The sequence below is a fragment of the Quercus robur genome, chromosome 5 (genome assembly GCF_932294415.1).
Source record: "Quercus robur chromosome 5, dhQueRobu3.1, whole genome shotgun sequence".
Classification (NCBI taxonomy): domain Eukaryota; kingdom Viridiplantae; phylum Streptophyta; class Magnoliopsida; order Fagales; family Fagaceae; genus Quercus; species Quercus robur.
In genome coordinates this window covers 404,055-425,193 of record NC_065538.1, presented here as the reverse complement: position 1 = coordinate 425,193, position 21,139 = coordinate 404,055, and the positions used below count along the sequence as shown (strand labels likewise).

At 34.8% G+C, this 21,139-nt stretch overlaps 2 protein-coding genes across 2 annotated transcripts; one reads left to right on the top strand and one right to left on the bottom strand.

Annotated features, from left to right (window-relative positions):
* The first annotated feature begins 3,387 nt into the window (after positions 1-3,387).
* Positions 3,388-8,826, top strand: LOC126724741 (triacylglycerol lipase OBL1). Its single transcript, XM_050429114.1, has 6 exons — positions 3,388-3,778; positions 4,940-5,202; positions 5,826-5,859; positions 5,994-6,329; positions 6,513-6,913; positions 7,815-8,826. Exons 1-6 carry the CDS (start codon positions 3,424-3,426, stop codon positions 8,070-8,072), a joined length of 1,647 nt encoding a protein of 548 aa, XP_050285071.1. The 5' UTR covers positions 3,388-3,423; the 3' UTR covers positions 8,073-8,826.
* On the bottom strand, positions 8,523-20,687 carry LOC126724740 (ATPase 10, plasma membrane-type). Its single transcript, XM_050429113.1, has 22 exons — positions 20,522-20,687; positions 19,629-19,711; positions 19,419-19,538; positions 18,723-18,821; positions 18,431-18,568; positions 17,710-17,848; positions 17,336-17,511; positions 16,577-16,783; positions 16,195-16,314; positions 15,110-15,229; positions 14,831-14,953; positions 14,467-14,571; positions 14,132-14,276; positions 13,086-13,247; positions 11,461-11,699; positions 10,835-10,867; positions 10,632-10,713; positions 10,258-10,418; positions 9,955-10,128; positions 9,558-9,740; positions 9,283-9,446; positions 8,523-9,044 (listed from the first exon to the last, which is right to left on the bottom strand). Exons 2-22 carry the CDS (start codon positions 19,692-19,694, stop codon positions 8,948-8,950), a joined length of 2,853 nt encoding a protein of 950 aa, XP_050285070.1. The 5' UTR covers positions 19,695-19,711; positions 20,522-20,687; the 3' UTR covers positions 8,523-8,947.
* Between the last annotated feature and the right edge of the window lie 452 nt (positions 20,688-21,139).

The following is a 21,139-nucleotide window of genomic DNA, read 5'->3' as shown; positions in this document are numbered from 1 at the left end:
ATCTTGGGAGCGAGAAGGTGAGATGAAATCAAAGTATCTAGAGTTGTTCGTTAACGAAGGTATGTACGATTTCGAGTACGAAATTTTTTAAGGGGGGAAGGATGTAACACCCCATAATTTTGATACCAATTAAATTATTATATGGGCCTTGAAAACCCTAGTCTTTTACCCCTTAAGCTACACATGCATATTCTTATAAGGCTTCTTTTTTGCTTCAATCGCATCAAACTACTGAACTTTACTTCTCTTCACTGTGGCTGTGAGTAGAGATTACAGGTACGGTTTTTATGATTATACTAATAGAGAAAGGGCCCCAAAGTAGACAATATCTACACAGTTGGGGTGGGGCATGCCCTAGCCGAAAGTGTGGGCCCCATACGCGAGGATGCACATGAGAATGTGTGTATAAGGAATGATCTCCTTTCAATGTGTAGATGCCTTTTCTCCCACTGCTGTGTGCTTTGGGGGAGAACAAAATCGTGAGGGGTATGAGATCCTAAAGCGGACAATATCTACGCAGGTGGGGTGGGGTCGTTACAGAATCTATAACGGCCCCACCCCAACTGTGTAGATATTGTCCAATTTGGGGCCCATACCCCTCATGGTTTTGTTCTTCCCCAAGTTGGGTTGGGGAAAAGGCCTTTACACATTGAAGATAGATCATTCCTTATAAACACATTCCCATGTGCTTTCCTAGGCAATGTGGGATTCCATTGAATGCAAGACCCCCCCTTTTTGGGTCACTACAATCCACCCCCTTTACGGGCACACGCGTCCTCGCGTATGGTACAGTGAGACTCATGAATAGTAATAAAAATAAGCTGAATAATAAAAAAAACTAGCTTGCCAAACGCATACTTAGCTAGTTGGGGTTACTATTTGAGTCCCTAGCTATAAACAACCCATTATTGTACGTACATGTAACTCTGTTTTATTTTTTATTTTTTATTTTTTATGAGAATACAAATTTTGGCCAACGTGCTAGTTCCTAAGGGAGTGCTCTCAAAGAGTTGAATTCGCATTCCTGTGCTTCTAAGCAACTTATAGGCTTTGGTTGCATTTTAATTCTTGCTTGCCTTTTGTTTTCTTTAAGTCACAACTCAACTTATTTACATAGGAATTAGAATTTTCTCTTTCTCATACTCATTGTTAACTTGGGCATTTCTCAAAAAGTTATATTAAGTTAGGTATTTATGGACCCCACACCATAGTGTCTTTGAAGTCAAATATTCACTTTGAGCTAGTAATAGCATCTTGATAATCAAACATAGTAAAGAAATTTGATACAGAGCATGAACATTAAGTTTAACTACAATTAATGGAGGAAGAAGCCATCTCCAAACCCGAGCAAGATTTTGATCTTGGGAATGCGAAGCTTTTGTAGCCAAAGTATATTCTTTTTTTTTGCTAAACGTAGCCAAAGTATATTCAATTACTCTGTTACTGATGGTTTTAATGATAACCGGTAGATCGACCTTCACTTTTTGGAGGATCTTTATAATCTTGTCACTTAGTAGCATTAGTCAACTCACCATACCTTTACCCTATTCAATAAGGATAAGGTTGATGGATGCCTTGATGTTACTTGTTAGAAAGTTAGGAACACTCTGGTATTCCTTATAACTTGCATTGCCTTTATCGATACTCGTTTATGTTGAAGATTTTAGTATAGCAATTTTAGTGAAAATTAAAGATAATTTTTGAGAAAATCAATGTAGAGATTGACGATGTTTAACAGTACGCTTATGTCCACGGGTTATATAAGCTGCATTGATCAGTCTCGTGCATGGTGCATGGGATCCGTTCCAATCCCTTGATGATCGGCTCCTAAACTAATTAAAGACCCGCTTTATTGTTTGCAATAGAAAATGAGCCATTAGCTTCAGCAATCTAAAAGGATTAAAATGAATCGATTTAAGAGGAATGACCATCAAATTTTTATTTAGCTTAGGCCGGTTTGGGGGTTGGTCTCTCAGTTCTGTATTTCACGTGATTAATTATGTTAATAATACAACCTATTTGAAATATAATAAAATAGAATTCAAATGCAAATGTTTCTCAAAATATTCTGCTCATCCATTAATCTTATTTAGGACTCCTTGTCCTTAGTAGCTTTCTATTTTATTTTTAATACCCCTTTTCCTCTTGTAAATTATCCCTAATATAATCTACCTTGTTTTTTCCTTTATACGCTATGATCGTCGATACAACTTCATTAATCCACCCAAGAATCAATGGTAATTGATTTCCATGCTAATTACCATCCATCCAGAATTGATTCATATTAAATCTTACAAATTGATGAGACAGTTTGCCATTAATCACACAAAAATTTATATATATATATATATATTTTTTTTTTTTAACTGACACAAAAAGTAATTCATTTATGGGTAAGATTTAAGTACATTATTTATGTTTTGTTTCTTAAGTTTCTCTCTTAAGATTCTGCTATGTGGCTTTTTCCTCATGTGATGAAAATGTATGTTTTTAGTTAAGTATAGCCACGTGGTAGAATCTTAAGAGGGAACTTAAGGAGGTATTATACATTTATATATTATTAGTTGCGGATATATGTCATCAAGTATAAAATTTAGATGTTGTTTTTTAGATTTTTCACTTATAATTCAGTCATGTGACCTTTTTCTTGCGAGATTGATGTGTACTTTTAGTTAAATAATCTTTAACATGGAAACTTAATTAAGGAACATCAATCATACTACCGCTGCTGATGCCCATGCCGTGCCTTCACATCAATCATACTTCCTAAGTTTTGTCTTGTCATCAATTACGTTCACTTTAATTGTAAGTCTTTATGTAAAATTTATACAAATAGTTTGAAATAATGTTTGTTTGTGGCTAATAAATTTGATTTCCGTTTTCGGTTGAAGCCGTTGCGTAGAAGCAAAAGGAAAAAAAACGACGTAAGGTGAATCAGGTGATGGCGTACTTTGGCAGTATATTCTTTTGGCAGTTCAGTTAAAAAGACAAGCAATGTGGTCACATTAATCTCTTATATATATATGTCCGTTAATAAGTCTTATTACCTTTTTTTATCACTTCCAATAGAAGACAGCGGTGGTGACGGGTTTTGCCATTTTGGAGGCTAGCTAAGCTAATTAAGGCCTCACCCTCATCATCCAAATTCCGAAAAGGAAAATATACCTACTACTACTCTTGTCGAAATCTGAAGAAGCTAGCTATCTAATTAAGCTGTGGTAATTACCATTCGTGCAAGTAATGCAGCAGTTTCTTTATCCACCGACGTATGTACGTGTAATTAACCTTAAGCTTTAAGGAATAAGAATTATTAAGTTACTAGTAGTAATTAACGAACATCAATCTTTGCCTATATATATATATATATATATGTATATGCATTGAGAGAGAGAAAGAGAGAGACATTAGATACATATATACCATATGGATACTAACGATGATGCATGTGGATGTGGCGGTGGGTCAAGGTCGTCTTCTTCTTCAAGATTGAAGTACCTGATAATACGGCCGGAGAAGGGTGGAATCGGGGACTTATATCGTTACCTGGTGTGGGCAGACCTGGCGAGCGGGCTGAGCTTCCTGGAGGGTTCGGACCAGGAACTGGTGGAAAGAGTGGCGGCGGATCACAGATGGGTCATACTGGTGTCACTCATACTCCGCAAATTCATTGCCTTTTTTGCCAAGCCCCTGGAGTGGACTGGCTATGCTTTTGACTTCTTTCTCAATCTCCTCTCTCTCAATCACAACCTTCTTGGTCTACTCTCCAACCTCTTACAAGGTACGTAGTCTAGTAATTGATTAATAGATATACCACTTACACTACTACTTTTATATCCATTTTTTATAATTTCTTTTTATCACTTCTGATTTTTGTTTCTAGCGATTTTTACTATTTTTACTTAATACGTGTGTAGTGTATATATATATATATATATATATATATATATAATACACACACAAAAACATATATGTGACTTCATATCTTGACCTCTTGTTGGTTATGATATTTGTGTTTTCTAATCATTTCCTTGCTTTGTCTTCTGACCGATAGCATTTAAATTAAACTAAATGGTTAAATTTATTGTAAACAAGTTGTTTTACCTAATTTTATATACTCCAAAAAGTAACTAAAATTATAGATTCAAATCATGGTTTTTAAGTAGGAAATTGTGGCATTAAATCATTATTTCAATTTCCTTTTGAGTGCGTGTAGGTGTCATTACAACTTCAGGAATTGATTGCAATTGGCCAAAACTTATATAGTTACTTAAGTGATGTAGCTTTGTGGTAGTTTTAGTATTATCATTATCATCGTACACTCTTGTTGCGATGGTCACTCCACAGGTATAAGTGCTTGTGGGGGTCAAGGGCCGCAGTTTAAGTCTCCAGGAGGGAGTTTCACACACATATACACTTAGATTAGGTTAGAGTAGAATTCTATTTTGTATAAAAAAAAAGCATTATCATTGAAATTAATCACATAAATGTATTAATTAATGTAATAAAAAAGGCGTTATCTTTTTTTTTTTTTTTTTTTTTTTTTAAACAATTAAATTTAACCATGCATTTATCCAAATAAGTTAAATCTTGTTAGACACTCCTTATTGCATATTTCATACACACTTCCTGTGAAATTGTATTTTGAAAACATGATTTCGATTAAAATTGTTAAATGGAGAAATCATGTTGTGTGTTTTCAAGACATGATTTCAGTCCACGTGGCATTTTGTGTAAGGTGAATGTGCAATAACTAGTGTGTCATAATCATTGCCCATCCAAATATATGCTGCTTGTGAGTGAGTTCTGGTACTTACTAATGAAATGGTTTTCTATGGTTCCCCCCTTAGAAGAAATAATAACGTTGCATACTCATTCTCATTCTCATTCTCGACATAATAGTAATGTATTTAACACATGGCGTTTGCAATGGGAGAAACAGGAAAAGTGGTGGTGCCAGAGCGGGACACGGAGACCTTCATAAGTACAATTGGGCATTTAGATGGGCGGATTGACCTTTACAAGACCCAAAGCTTACTACTACTGCAAGATACTAATAATAATAGTGAATCATCTGTTTTTGGGGAGAGAAGCATAAGAATAGAAATGGGGAACCGGGCCCTTATGGACCTTTGCATCATGGCCTCCAAGTTGGCATATGAGAATTCCAAAGTCATTAAAAATGTTGTACTTCACCATTGGAAGGCAAGCAAGCTATTCTATTTGTTTTCTCTTGTTTCCTTCTACTTTATTTATTTTATTTTTTACATGATGATAAACTATATTAAGAAAGGATAAAAAGGGTCTCATGACAATTTGATTTTTTGATAATCTGATAGTTACAATGAGAAGAGAATATCTAAATCCTAAATGTTTTAGAAACTCTAGAAAGTACTAACCAGTTGAACTAAAATATTTTGACGAGAGCATGAGAAACTTTTAACCTGCCTCATGAGCAAGAGTTAAACGAGAAATTAAGTTAAGTTAATGAATTAGGATCCCTAGTCAAACAAAAGGAAGCCCAACGGCCAGCCTTTTTCTCTGACATATATTCAACATATGTTCATGATACACAATTTTGTAGAGAATAAAAAAAAACAAGATAAAAATTAAAATGTGTTTTCGGAGTAATTTTAAGACCACGCATTTTTCATAACTATTTTATATGCTAGATTATGATTAACTGTTTGTCATTTCCGCATATACCATCATTTTTTTCCACCACTGATAACCAATTGTAACAGAATCATGAGAAAAACAAATGAATGTAGTCCTAAATTTTTCCTTCCTTATGTAACATACTAACATATACTAACAATTTCTGTCAGATGCATTTTGTGGACTTCTACAACTGCTGGAATGGTATGAACACTAAGAAACATATTTTCCACAGGATTTTTTTTTCTTTGAGTAGCATATTTTCCACATGATTTGTGTTAACATATACTCCAGTTTTACTGTTTAACTTGCCTAATCATATAAAAATGATTTGGTAGATTTCCAAAGGGAGAGGTCGACCCAAGTGTTCATACTGTGTGACAAGGATAAAGATGCGAATTTGATACTGATCAGCTTCAGGGGCACAGAACCTTTTAATGCGAATGATTGGAGTACCGATTTTGACTACTCTTGGTATGAAATCCCAAAATTGGGAAAAGTTCACATGGGATTCTTAGAAGCCTTGGGTTTGGGCAACAGAGCTGATGTTGTCACCTTCCAAAATCACCTTAAAAAATGGACTAATTCAGGTGGTGTTCATGTTAGCAAAAGCCCTTCACAAGGCAGAGAATCAGTATCCTCAAACATTGATTCGGGCCAAGAACAAGATCAAGGTGGGTGGAAACTGTTTGTTAGAATAATATTCACCCTTGCCTGACTGAGTTTGAACACTGTCTCTGCTCTAGCTCCCATATAAAATGTTCAAAATTGTGAAATGATTAAATTTAAACGAATTAAGTTTTTGGATGAATCGGTAATTTTTCGTACTCTAAACTCTAAAGGGCATGCTAGTGCAGGTATTAAGAAGATTCCACCAGAAATGGTGGAGATGACTGCGTACTATGCGGTAAAAAGTAAGCTCAAGAGCTTATTCAAGGAGCACAAGAATGCAAAATTCGTAGTCACTGGACATAGCTTAGGTGGGGCACTTGCCATATTATTCCCAATGGTGCTGGTGCTACATGAGGAGAAGGAGATAATACAAAGGTTATTGGGTGTATACACATTTGGACAGCCCAGGGTTGGGAACAAAGAACTGGGGAGCTTCATGGAAGCCCATTTGAATCATCCAGTCCCAAAGTACTTCAGGATGGTCTACTGCAACGACCTTGTGCCGAGATTGCCTTACGATGACAAAATCTTTTTCTATAAACATTTTGGAGTGTGCCTTTACTATGACAGCCTATACATTGAAAAGGTACAACTTATGTCACTGCAATCATGAACCGAGAGCATCCTGTCTTTCAGTTTCTTAATGATATAGCACTTGTGTGTCCGTGTATAATAACACAGCTGATAACGGCCCAATAAAAGGAAACTGTCTCTATCTATATCCCTCTAATACATGTTTAATTTTTCCAAAAAACAAAGGAAGAATAGCAAAGCAAAAGAAACGAAAGATAGGAACTTTACATAGGTATTCTTAATCATTATCATCTTCAATTATTAAAGAAACAAACTTTCACACCACCAATTAACTCAAAACACGTGCAGTGAATAGTGACCTCAAAACTATTAGAAGAAATCTCTAAAAATCTTGTTTGGTTATTGAGTAAATAATGAGATAAAAGAAGAAAGTATAACATATAAAATGGTTTATGGTTTCACAATCATAACTTCAACCTCAACCTGTTACTAGACTGCAAGTTTTCTCTCTTTGTTTTTCTTGTATCTTCTTGGAAACCAAACATAGAAATTAGACAAAAGAGAGAGGGTTATTACCTGATGTTAAGACTATTGGAATTTCAGTCTGGCTTTGTTTGGGCTCTTATTATGACCATTGATTTTTTTCACCTTCTTGTCCACAATGTTTATTTTTTTAACCCTTTTCACGCAAGAAGATATATTCTTAGAAACAGCCAATTTAACACAATGATCTCTGACTGCCTTGTACGCAGTTATAAAAATGATGAATTTCAACTCTTTGACTAGAAGTTTTCTGTTGAATTATCATGGACCAAGGAACATATATCCAACTATGTGCGTATGTGTATAATGATTTAGTATTTTAGCTGGCAATAACTGAAATTACTTTGTTGGTGTTTAATCTTCTTTACAATACTGAGTTGGTTTTTTCTTTAATCTATGCATATTTGCAGCATATGGATGAGGAGCCAAACAGAAATTACTTTGGAATGAGATACCTGATACCAGAGTATCTGAATGCTGTTTGGGAATTAATCCGAGGTTTAATAATGGGCTACACCCATGGGCCAGAGTATAAGGAGGGCTGGTTTTCCATACTGCTCAGGGTGATAGGACTGGCACTTCCTGGTCTTTCTGCACATTGCCCCACAAATTATGTCAACTCTGTGAGGCTTGGAAAGGAGCGCATCATTCAGTTATCCTCATTCTAAGAAAATCTTATCTTGCAAATAATGCTAGTCATAGTGTAGAATAAGAACGCAATCATCAAGTCAAGAGGTCAGAATAATGTTGCTTTTTTGAGTTACACGTTAACTATGGTGTGTCTATCTGTCCCCGTTTGACATTGATTTTGTTGCTGAAAAAATAGTGTATTGAAACCGAACTCTTACTTGATGAGGATAAACACACATCTTTACCTAAGAAGGTTGTTTGTTCATTATCACTGCAGAAAATGTACGTCTGGTTAGGTACTTCTTTCCTTAGTATATGAATGCAACTAACATTTTAATTTATGTTAACCATCTCATTTCCAGTTTCATGCATTGACTTAGTATGAACACCTAATTGTCAGAACAAGCAACAATAATCTTGTTCGAAGAAACTATAAACCATCAGGGCAGAGTAAGAAATATAGTATTAACTCCATAACACCAAATGAGTGCTTTTGGCAATATAGTGAAATGATCTTAACTCCAAACTATATGAGATACATAAGCTTTTGATATAAAAAATGTGTCAAGTAGCATTATTTTCTGGGAGTTGCCTAACTATTACATAAAATCTCTGCCAATAAAAGTAAGAATATCCAGAGCTCAATGCATAGTTCTCTCTATCAAAAAATTGCAATCAAACTAAGAAATGGCACGAGTTATTAGTTGAAGACCCCTTTTGAGATGCGTTCCTGACCTTTGGAGCCCAAAGAACTGAGAACACTGCATAGATCACCAATGCCATTTCCAACAACTCTCAGATGAAAAATGTTGTTTTCTTTTTCAAAATACACTCAACATGAGTCATGTGAACAGCTGCTGCCAGCTTTGCCTTTGCTAGAGATTTGAGGGATAAAACTATTTATATCATTGCATCAGACTGTATGAGCTGATTGGATCACATTCAAGTCCAAATTTTTAAGCCTTGCTACAGATTCTATATGTCCCCTCAAAGTGTGTAACTCCCCTAGCCTGCAAAATTCAAGGGTTATTATAATGAAGTACATTTCAATTGATACTCCATGCCAAACTATTCTGCTTAGTGCAATATATATATATATATATATATCACATGTCAACAGAATAAGCTAATGCATCAGGAGGGTAAAAGATCTGTAAACCAGGTAATTTAGATTGGATCAAATCCATATGGAAAATCATGGAGCAGGTCATTGTAAAGAGTGAACACTTGAATAAAAGTTTGTAGTACCTGGCTATTTCAGCACGCCGCCTGGCCTGTTCAGCAATCAAAGAAGATCGCCTACCATTGGTCTCTAAATCTCCAGATGTATATCCTTGTAGACTTCTCTGAGAAACTACCCATTGGGCCGCCCTATCTTCCTTCCCATAATCTTTCTTAGAGGTAAAAGCTGTCTGTTGAAACCAAAAAGAAATATAAAGCAAGAAGGATCATTTCTGAAGCCAAGGCTTACTCCTCATAAAGGCTAATAAGAATCACCATGAAATAAAGTACACTGCAGTTACCTTTCTATCAAATAAGAGATTCCAAGCTTCTCCACTCAATGCATAGCGTACTGTGAACTTGATAATATCCAGTGGTATATAGAAGATCAAACTATATAACCATATAACACCAGCCCATCCCCATCCAATGCCGCTAATGGAAGCAAAGCTAATATTTGCATAGACAGCAATTATAGTAGCAACCTAACACGTAGAAATAATAATCTCAGCAGATGTACTGAAACTCTGCTTGGTTTGATTTAGTTAATTCACAATCAAGTTTTATGCAGGCAACATAATAGTTGGTTTGGTTGGACATATTGAGAGATTTGTCCAGAAGGTGAGATATGAAATAAATTAAAAAAAAACAATTTTTGGAGCTCCGTATAGGAGCTGTGCCTTTTTGCATAAACATTACCAGTTGAGCCACCACAAAAGCACACATCAAGAGAGTTCCAGGCCTCTCTAGAAATGACCACCCCTGACTACGTGTAACAAATATGAGAGCCTGGCTGATGATGCTAACTTGCAAATATACAGCTGATGAAACTTCCTCACTGTTGCTGGATAAGGAGCTTAAGTTGAAGAGAGTCTGCAATGACAGATATAACAATAAACATGAGAATTAGGTATAGAAAAGAAAACAACTATATCCTTTTTCTATTCAGTTTCACAGAATCTTAATAAACATATTCATAAGACAAGTTTATCAAGTTTCTACCTCAAAGAAAGTGGTGTCCACTATAACCCAGTAAAATAAGACGGTAACCAAAGCAAGATATGTGCCAATGACAATGCCGGTTGCAAATATTTCATTGAGCTTCCAACTGTCAGGCATTGGAGATGGCTTTACTCGATCCTTTGAAATAGTCATGATGGTCCCTAATACGAATCACAAACATTTTGATCACATTTCCCATATATGGCAAAGCATCAATGGTACTAAAAAAATCCTTCATTCAATTCTTTATCAATTTAATTTATTATATATTTTTTGCAAAGTCTTTAGTTACTTCAGAAAGAAATTGAGGCCAAGAATACCAGCAAAGTAATAAAAAAAAGAAAGAAAGAAACAGAGGCTCTTTGAAATAATACCATCATTCAGTATTGCTATTATCAGAACCATGAAAGGTGGGAAGTCATATTCCCATATCAAAGCTAGGAGCACGAAACCAAGCTGCAAAAAGGTTGAGTTGAAGAATTATATGAAAGTTGAAACAAAAAAGCAAGAATTAAACCTTTAGCACTTAAGCTAGTGAAAATGAACTAAAAAAAAGAGCAAAATAACTCTAACTTACCACAATCCTTATGGTTATGGAGACAGCATATATCTGCATATTCATGCAAGCTAATTAGTTTTACCATTGAACAATTTTGAAATCAAGAAAAAAAAAAGAAGAAAAAAGAAAAAGTTATGTGTAACAATCATGTTTGGTACTACAAAAGTTTTTGATATATTTTGCATGCTTATTGCTTAGACATAAAAATGACAAGTAGCAACTTTGAGTCTGGGAATCAACCTTCCCAAAAAAAGGGGTGGGGGACATAAGGCTACCTACCAATCACCTCTCCTAGACTCCGTAAAAGTAAGAAATTTGTACACTAGGTATGACTTATATTGATCTTAGACATAAAAAAATTAGTGCACCTAGAATATTTCCAACCTCAAGAGCAACCAGTGATAGTGTGCAGCTATAATGCCATTTGTTGTTGAGGACTTTGATCTCCAATAGAACATAAGAAATAACACATGTATGACAGTGAAATCATTCTAATAGTTCAAAGTTGGTCGAATAGCAAACTTGGTGCATCTGGTATAATTTTCCAGAATTAAAATTTTTTTAAGCATGCACACAATACAGACCTTGATCCTGCAGATATAATGCTAACATCAGTATAGACAGAAGAAAAATCGATACTCAACTGTATAATTCTTCATTCTTTGGAATATAGCTCTGCTAGTCAACACTGCACTGACAATCACACTTAAGCCAGGCTCTGTTAACACTATATCAGCAGCGCCTCTTGCAGCATCTGTAGCATCTGCCACTGCTATTCCAATATCTGCTTTCTTTAAAGCAGGAGCATCATTCACACCATCTCCAGTCATTCCAACCACATGTTTTTTTTCTTGTAAAATTTTCACAATTTCGTACTTATGTTCTGAAAATTTTATGGAAATGATAACTAGAGTCAACAAATCACCAGGAGATATGGCAATAGATATGAAATATATACATGACATGGAGATTTGCAAATAAGCAATCATCTATTAGCCATTTTAGTACTTAAACCATCAAATACAAGAGAACACTTCCATTAGGTCATTTCCATGATCTCGTGACTTGAAAACCTTTTCATACTTTGGCCATACAAATTTGTAATTTTAAAGATAATTTAGAGTTTTTGCTTTATGGTTTCAGAGAACTAGAATGCAATGAATGCAAACATTCAGGAACAGGATTTGGGCAAGCAAATAACTGAAAAATTGCACAATGTAGTGAAATAACATAGAGGGATTCTAACAAATAACAGTGAAGTCAAATAAAAAACAATAAACACACACAACATAGAAAAGAATTTATGTGCTTCAGAAAACTTCCTACATCCATGGAGAAGGAAATCAAATCTATTATATTCAATAAAGATTACAATAGTCAACCTCTCAGCTGCTCACTTTAGAGAATTCTATGTTTTCCTTTACCCTCATGACTTGCATCACACACATACGAGAATCTTTCAAACCCAAAAGAACTATCAAATTACTCTTAGAAGAAAATCATTCTATGTTCTTCTAATAGTCTTCTTCTCTCCCCATTTGGGAGGACCCTTGGGTCAAAGCCACCAAGCCTTTTACAATACTATATATATATATATATATATATAATCTCTATATAAGGGTCCAATTTCAAATCCTTGGTGAACAAGATTTAACAATAATTTTTTAACAAAGAATAACAATTACTTCTTTGACAAAGAACAGGCTTTCCTACAATACTTCTTTAACAAGGAATACCAATTACTTGTCTGACTATGAATAGATATTCCTTCCATACTAAGAAAATAGAAAAATAGGCAATCAAATCAAAATAGGAATTTGAGACAATCTCCAACAAAGAGATGAAGAAAGTAGTTTTTCATGAGTTAGTTTTGGCATTAATTTAAACCAAGTAATTACCACCCAACCTGTCCCTTCTTTTTATGTTAGTAAGTTAGATTTACACCAGTGGGCCTCAAAAACCATGACTTCTCTGCACCACACCATTCTTGTGGGGGCAAGAAGTGCTAGTTTATCTAGAGCTCAATGTCAATTTGTCATATCTTAAAAAGGCTGACGAGTTAGTGTTAGCTAGGAAGAGGATTTAATAGGGAACCTAAGTCAGTTGGTGTTGTTCAAGTCATACCGCCTTCCACATCTCTTAAAATCATGCTATTATGTTCATGTTACATCAATGACTAAACACCAAAAAAATAAAAAAGAAAAGAAAACAAGAAGTATGTAATCTAATAAAATTAACTTTCCATGAGACAGGTAATGGATTCAAATACCAGGGAATACACCAGCAAAGCCATCTGCCTTTTCAATGAGCTCATCCACGGGAAGAGCTTCATGTTCATCTTTGTCACGGCCCAACAATGAAGAAGATGGGTACATGTTTGTTCCCATACCAAGTCTTCGCCCTGTCTCCTTTGCAATTGCTAATTGATCACCTTCATTATCACATACATTTTCACATTAGTATCTTTATTTCACATTTCTGAGTAAGAATATTAAAAATCATCAATGATTCTAATAGCTCAGGCCAGCATTATTATATCTATTAACTTATTCAAGACAGGTAAAATTTTTTAAATCCCAAATCATTGGCATACTGAAAGGTTGAGCATCTTTATCAGCTCTGACCAGGTTGTCAATTCTATTAAATCATGTTCTTGATCCCCATGTTTCTGTTATTTTTTGGATTTTAGTTTCTGATCTTGTTGATACAGTGGTAGACAATGTTAATATTTTTGGTTCCATGCCTGATTAAAATTATGTACATAATTATGATATTCCACCGAGTCCCCAACCTCAAAGGTGATATTCTTATTAGCAGTCTAAATGATGCTTTTATTTGCTATTGTGAGTATGGTTTTTCATAGGGGATATGTTAAAGTCTTATTTTCATCCATGGTGGATTCAGGATCTGCTTTGAAGCCCAGCTAAATCAAACCAATTTACCATTGTGTCATTATGAATTCATAATATCCATGTTTTTTCCCCAAGAAGTCACAAATCCAATCTGTAACAAGAATACAAGTATGCTGATTAATTTCAATTTTTGGGCATGATTCCAGCACCCAAGATGTGTCTAATGCAATATTTCTGTTTCTCACAGAAAAATTATGGAAGACAAACTTTAAAACAGATGTCTTCAATTTATTGAAATAAACTTAAACTACATAGTGATAGCTGAACCAAAATAATTGTATTGGAAACAATTCATAGGAGAAAGAAACGAAATTTTTAACACATAAATGAGTTCTAATAAAAAATATATATGATTCTTCAATATATATGTGCTCCTTATTATATACCAGAGATCCACATGTACCTGTAATCATCTTAACACAGACTCCAAGGTTAAGAGCCCTGCGGATGGTCTCAGCACTGTCATGTCTTGGAGGATCAAACAAGGGTAACAAACCACAAAATGTCCAAGGATCTCCAGGACTCTCCTTAGTTCTTTCTGGAACTGCCTGAAAGGATGATTAAATGAAGTAAATGAACATCTCAGAGATAATATCAAATGATTTGGCTTTTAAATATGTACTCAAATGATGATCATGTTACCTAATTTCAAGATTAAATCTTTGAAGTATAAACTAATCTTTTTTAATTCATTAACTTCAAGAATGAAAAGCAAAAGAGGATAGCTATGTGCTATACCTGATACGCAACACCGAGAGATCTCAAGCCCCTTTCAGCAAATTTGTCAATGATGGAATGCACTTTTCCGGCAATTTCTTGTTTCTCTTGGCAAAGATTTAGAATCTGACATACAGGAAAACAATAAAAACAAAATTCATGCTCTTGTACTCCTGGTGGATTAATTAATTTTCAGACACCATGACCATATTCCTATAATTGCTGGTTTATTAATAATGAATTAAGTTAATGAACCTATTTATGTCTACAATATTATTCATCAATGCACAGGTAGGAAATTCAGAAGTGAACTTTGCATTAAAATCAGGAGCTCCTTTTCAGGAAACATGAAATATTTGAGGGTACTTTATAAACATATGGATACCTGTTCAGGAGCTCCTTTGCTGGCACGATGCCAATTACCATCAGAATCAATGTATGTAATTGCAGTACGTTTGTCCACTGGATTGAACGGAAGAAAATGCACTTCTGTGATGTTTGCACGAGCCTAAAGATGAAAAGATTCTTTTAGTTGTATTCTTATAAGCACAAACATGCAAAGACTGGGTACTCTCAGTTTTATGCATATAAGCACATACACCCCTACAAAGGAATAGAACCAAGAAACTTCAGTATAAGTAAGATGTCTTATATATATTCCAACCTCCTTTGGATCAGCAAGCATGTTAACGATAGCTTCATCGATAGCATCCTGGTTTTCTATTCTTGATGCTCTGGCTGCAAGCAACACAATTGTATCTCTATCCATATTGTTGTTGAAAACCTGCATAAGGTATGAATTCAACTTTTAGAATATAGGACAAATGAGGCAATAAAATGACTAAAATTTAAAGTTTCTGGTCCAGAATTTCTGAAGCTCCTAATGGAAATCAGAAAAGAGAAACCAGTAATTATATATCACATGGAAATTATTCATCTTCCATCGTGATGTCTAATGTTTGAGACTGATGTATTTGAAACAGAGATCTTTCAACCTAGTAGATGAAATGTAGATTCTCGCAAGAAATATCCAGACTATACAAAGAATAATTTCACTCCATATTTTCTTCCAACATGCCATGGATACTTTATTTTTCACTGTTTCACCGACAATATGACCATTATGTACTATGTACTACGAAAATTTCCCAAACCCTGTGTGGAGCATGATATTCAAGAAAAAACTTGGAGCAAGAGTTGCATTCCCATAAAAAAAATGAAGAAATGTAGCTTAGAAAATTCATTTAGTGAGCATCTTCTTTATTTCAGAAATAGGCATTTCCTATGTTAAGTACAATGCAAAATGATTATTGTCGCACATTGATTAACAGTATCATCAATAATTTTTGAAAGAATTTAATGACTTAGTTTAAAGCTCCATGGACTTTCTAAAAGATCAGCAGCAACATTCCAATCAAACTTCACTTAATAAGTATGTCTTAAAGCATCATACTATTAGAAAAATTGTAAGAAGTTTCAGCCTAGGTAATCAATTAGCAAAAATGAAAGCTGTTAGCAGAAGGCAAACTACTTGTGACTTAACTGTCCAACATATTAAATCATCATCTTCTGTCTAGTTAGCCAAATTTTTGGGAGACTCAAACTGGATTCAAAGGCAAAAACATATAAGATTAAACATACTTAGTGACAAAATCTGTCACCATGATGTGCTACGAGCAGATTACTACAGGTTTGTTGTCCAAACTAATTGTAGGATAAAAAACGATCTCATGGAGTCAGCTTTGGTACCTCGATTAGGTTCCGATCAACAGTGAGACGATTCAGGGTAAGAGTTCCAGTTTTATCACTGCAAAGAACATCCATTCCTGCCATTTCTTCAATTGCTGTCATCCTTTTTGTAATGGCACCCTTCAAGAATAAAAAACAATAGTTAAGTTTCATGCTGTGTTTGTTAATGAAGGAAACCACACAATTGAAGTTTCTTTCATTTGGTAAGTACTAGAACTATTGCAAAGACGAAAGTCTTATTTGGATAATTTAAATCCATTTGACAAGATGGGAAATGACTTGCTTTGGTTTCCACTTCATCTTACATATTTGAAGCAATAACTTTGGAATTATAAATTTCATGGTAGATTTATGATATTATTAGGGCTACAATGAGTTGCACCTGTTGAGATAGTCGATGTGAACCAATTGCAAGAGTCACAGATAATACTGTTGGCATAGCTATGGGTATTCCTCCGATTAAAAGAACAAGAAGGTTGTTGATTCCATCCCTGTATGAACGTTTCTGAATAGGAAACATGACAATGATTTCAAGAATCATTCCCACAGCTATGGAGCAAATGCAGAAGTTCCCAATAGCGGTAAGGACCTGCAGAAAAACAATTCATCAAATTTTCATAATACTACAAAAGCTTCCATATGACTTTTGGAATATGAGCGCCTTGTCAGACTACATCAAAAGAGGTATAGGTGAAAACAGCTTAGCTAATTTTATTTTGAAGCAGATTTGAATTACAACTACTGTTAGCCTGGTCTTGGGCAGTATCTTCAGCATTTTGACAGTTCTTGATGTCACATTCCAGAAACATATATTGTGAAAATGTTTTTCTATTTCAACCTCATTGCAATATAAATGCTGACACTATTGAAAAAAGTTAATACATGACAAGAACACAAATAAATTATTATTACAAGAACACTACACCACCTATTACCAAACCAAATCAAACTGTTAAGGTTAAAGAAAAAACTGGAAAATGTCATAATTGTCTAATAGAATCACTGTAAAGTAGCTATTTCAAGAAATTTCAAAGTATGTACTACATTAAAATGGTAGAGTTAATTCATGATGGACAAGGTCACGGGAAACTTTAGTATCAAGGAGACTCTGCTGGCAAAGAATTAAAAATCTTTAAATCACCTTCTGGAAATGACCGATAACTTCCGTGCTGTCAACTAAATATGCTGCTTTTCCCAAGAAAGAATGAACTCCAGTTGCTATCACTACAGCTTCAATCTCTCCATGCTTACATGTTGAACCAGAAAATACTTCATCACCTGTCCTCTTAGTGACAGGCAGAGATTCTCCAGTAAGAGCTGACTGCACAGACCAAATTACATCATTATATGACTCATATTGAAGTCCATCTAGAGAAAAATAATTACAATCAAATCAAGCAGTTATATTGGATATATTAGAAGGAAAAGAAATAATTACTCAACCCAAAAGTTAAAGATAGTTGCCAAGAGTACAGTATAGATAAAACAGCTTCTTCTTTAATTTTAAAGAAGCACTTGCCTGGTCAATTCTTAGTGAGTCTCCTTCAAGCAGACGAGCATCAGCAGGAATGATATCCCCAAGCTTTATGCTAATTACATCTCCTGGTACCAGGACAGCTGCATCTTGCTCTTGCCACTGCCCATCTCGGAGAACCTGTATATAGAGATGGTGTGTTGATACTTTCTTGTACACTCAAGTGTGGTTGTTGTTTTTATAACAAGATTTAGAAAAGGCAACAAAAAAAAATCAACCCAGGAAAATAAGCATCCCTCAAAGGATAAGGTGTGGGGGGAGGGGGGGGGGGGGGGTTTAGATACATCATTTAAACTTCCAGGGTGTATTTTTTGGGAATAAATATGAGTCTTGTGACACCATGGAGCTATGTAAAACCCCTTCCCCCACCCCACCTCCAAAGAAAAAAAAAAGGTGGTGTGAAACATTTGATAGAGACTAAAGGGGTATTTTTTTTTTTTACTAATTACCTAATTTCTTTCCTTTTGATCTTTACAAAATAAAGTAAAATCTTCTAAGCATTGGTTTGCCCTTATGTGCATGTGCACATATTTGTTTTAGCACTTGAATTAACACAGTATGTTTCTTTAGATCTTTCACTTCACAAAAATTTCTAAGGAGAAGAAAATGGTACAAGTTTGGTATTCTCGAAGTATAATGGAAAGGAAATGCAAGGCAATTTGACCATGTTCACTACTAGCTGATGGCATCAGAATGGCAAACCTTTGTTTTAGGCGCTAAACGAGCCATAAGTGCTGATGCAGCATTCCCTGCGTTATTTTCCTCTATAAAACTGATTGTTGAATTGATTAAAAGTAGGCAGACAATCCCTACAAAGTCTTGCCAGTCAGGACCCTGCCCCTGAAATATCATTCCCACAAAGAGAGAGAGTATCAGAATAGCCTTCAACTAGACTTCAAGAATGTATAGGAGAGAGGAAGGGAAAAAAAGAGAAAAGAAGAAAATCCATGGAGAAGCACTATAGTGATTTGCATGCTAAGATGTAGCTACTCACTCCGCCATTAGCAAGGACAATTGCCATTATCGCTGCAGCTTCCATAACCCATGACAAGGGATTCCACATAAAACTCAAAAATTTCAAAAATTTGTTCTCCTGCATCAAAATAAAATTGTTTTTCAAAGTTAGGAACTACTTTAATGTGATAAACTTTTTACACCATAGATATTAGGGTACAAAAAAAATCCATAAGCAATTAGACATCCTAACAATATTCATCCAAATTAAAGGGGGAAAAATGAATTCCCTAAGCTCAAATTCAATGAACCAGATTGTAGAGAAATGAGCATGTGAATTTGAACCAGATTCCAACTTGGCTGTAATAAGACCCATTATATTCATACTAATTTACTTTGAGCATTTTCAACATTCAAAAAACTTCATTAGTGTGGTAATCTTCAACTATTTGGGCTTTCCTTAATGCATTTCTAGGTTCTAAATTACTACCTGAATAGAGCACTCTTTTAGCTCAATAAATAAACTGCTTTCAACAACAGCCACTTCTAAATTTTCAGCACATCTTGATGCATTCAAGTTTTTACTGGTCAACTATATATAAAGGTCAATTTTAGTCAAGAGCAAATCTGGTTGACTCTGTTGATCTGATTTCCAGTGGAATTGACTCTTCAAATTTCTTCAAAAACTAATCATGAACTAATACAAATTAGAAAATTTAAAAACTGTGGAGCTTACTGGCTTCTCTTCGAGCTTGTTTGGGCCAAAAATCTGCAGTCTGGCTTCAGCATCTTCAGATGAAAGTCCTCTTCGTGTTGTTCTAAGTTGTTCAAAAACTTCATCTAATGGTATGTTCTCCTATCAAAGCAAAGTGTTTCAAAGATGTTGATAGTACTACAGAGGCTGAATTCAAAATGTGGCACTTGTTATGTGATTTGAAAAACTTACCAAATCGATTCCCTCTCGATGGAAATCCTCAGGATCCAGCAATGGTTTATCCAAATCTTGAGCCATAATTCAAGCTTAAAATCCTGTGGTTACAGTCAAATCAAGACTAAGAATCCATTTTCTTTGAAATCTTTGAGAAATACTATATAGTATGAAGACTGAGAAAATAAATAGGAAATAGATAATTAGCATTGCCCATCCCCGATAAATAGGGAGGTCCTCGGATAAACAAACTTGTACTGGAGTAATAATTCTGTGACTAGGACGGAAACTGTACATAAAGCCTTTTTCAACAATTTGGGTCAGTGTCACAGATCCCTATGATGAAATTATTCTAATCACAAGCTCGGTTGTCATGTTTCTTGAAGAAATCAATGAACATTTAATCCTTCATTCATAAATTGTGATATTCGAAAAGCCTAAAACACAATGTGCTAATATCAAATGTCATAATCATCATTATCTAGCAAATTTGTGCACCACGTTATCTTCAATGTGGGAGAATAATTATAGAATTTGATTGTATGGGTGAATCTCATGAATATACTACATGAATATTGAAAGTTTCTAAATTCATCATGATGATCAATTTGAGTTGTACTACACTTGAATTGCTGATAGCTTAGCAGAAGTTACATTGAAAAAACTAGAGTGATTCTGCATTACATTAAGGTTACAAAAAAGAAAAGATCTAATGTCATTATCAATCAAATAAATAAGTTGGCCCTGGATTCTTTTTAAAGAAGAAAAGCAAAGTAATGATTATTGGTAAGACAAAAGAAGTAATGTCATCTGGTCAGGTGGCAAAGCTCACAGTAATAGACATCAAATTAAACATACAAAGCAAATGCAAAAGGTGAAGAAAAGAAAAGGAAGTGGTAAGAGTTACTCACTGATGCAAAAACTGGGTATAGGAAGTTGGATGAAGAGGCTCCCTCTCCTCCTCTTCTTCCTATAAGAAAGAAATGGGTGTGAGTGGTACAAGGAAGCTAGCTAAGAGAAAGGAGTGAGCAAAGTAAGACGTTTTAAAAGGGATAGTTGGATTTAGATTTAGTATCTAATTGATTTGGTAGCTGACCGTTGGTTAGGAGCAGTTTGGCGGGACGAGTGGATGATCTTAGTCGTCTTGCATGTCTCATTCTTCATCGCTGTTTTATTATATTGAGATTTAGAATTATTCGCTTTTAGTTTCAATACACACACACAAACACAAAGAAAAAGAGTAAGGAAGATGGAGAAGACCGTTGGCTTAACTACCTTTCAAAACTTACCCTTCTTACCTAGAGACTAGACTAGAAGAGAACAGTACCTAACCTAACAAATAACAATCCAGCTTCCTCTAAAATCCAAAAAAAAGTCAAACCCCAATCTGTATTTTGGTCTTTGCTCGTTGGTACTAACTAACTACTACAGACTACACTACTAAAATGTCTACATAATTTACTACCTGAAAATTAAAAACAATAAAAAAATAATTTCTAGATAATTTCACACGTGGAACAAAACGTGGC

Excerpts from the sequence above, each read along its gene's own strand:
- LOC126724740 (XM_050429113.1), bottom strand. The coding sequence starts at position 19,694 with ATGGCTCAAGATTTGGATAAACCATTGCTGGATCCTGAGGATTTCCAT. Across the intron at positions 10,868-11,460 it reads AAAGAATGAAGAATTATACA|ATATATGCTGTCTCCATAAC; the intron begins GTTGAGTATCGA and ends ATGAATATGCAG. Across the intron at positions 9,447-9,557 it reads ATCTCTTATTTGATAGAAAG|ACAGCTTTTACCTCTAAGAA; the intron begins GTAACTGCAGTG and ends TGGTTTCAACAG.
- LOC126724741 (XM_050429114.1), top strand. The coding sequence starts at position 3,424 with ATGGATACTAACGATGATGCATGTGGATGTGGCGGTGGGTCAAGGTCG. Across the intron at positions 5,860-5,993 it reads CTTCTACAACTGCTGGAATG|ATTTCCAAAGGGAGAGGTCG; the intron begins GTATGAACACTA and ends ATGATTTGGTAG. Across the intron at positions 6,914-7,814 it reads ACAGCCTATACATTGAAAAG|CATATGGATGAGGAGCCAAA; the intron begins GTACAACTTATG and ends GCATATTTGCAG.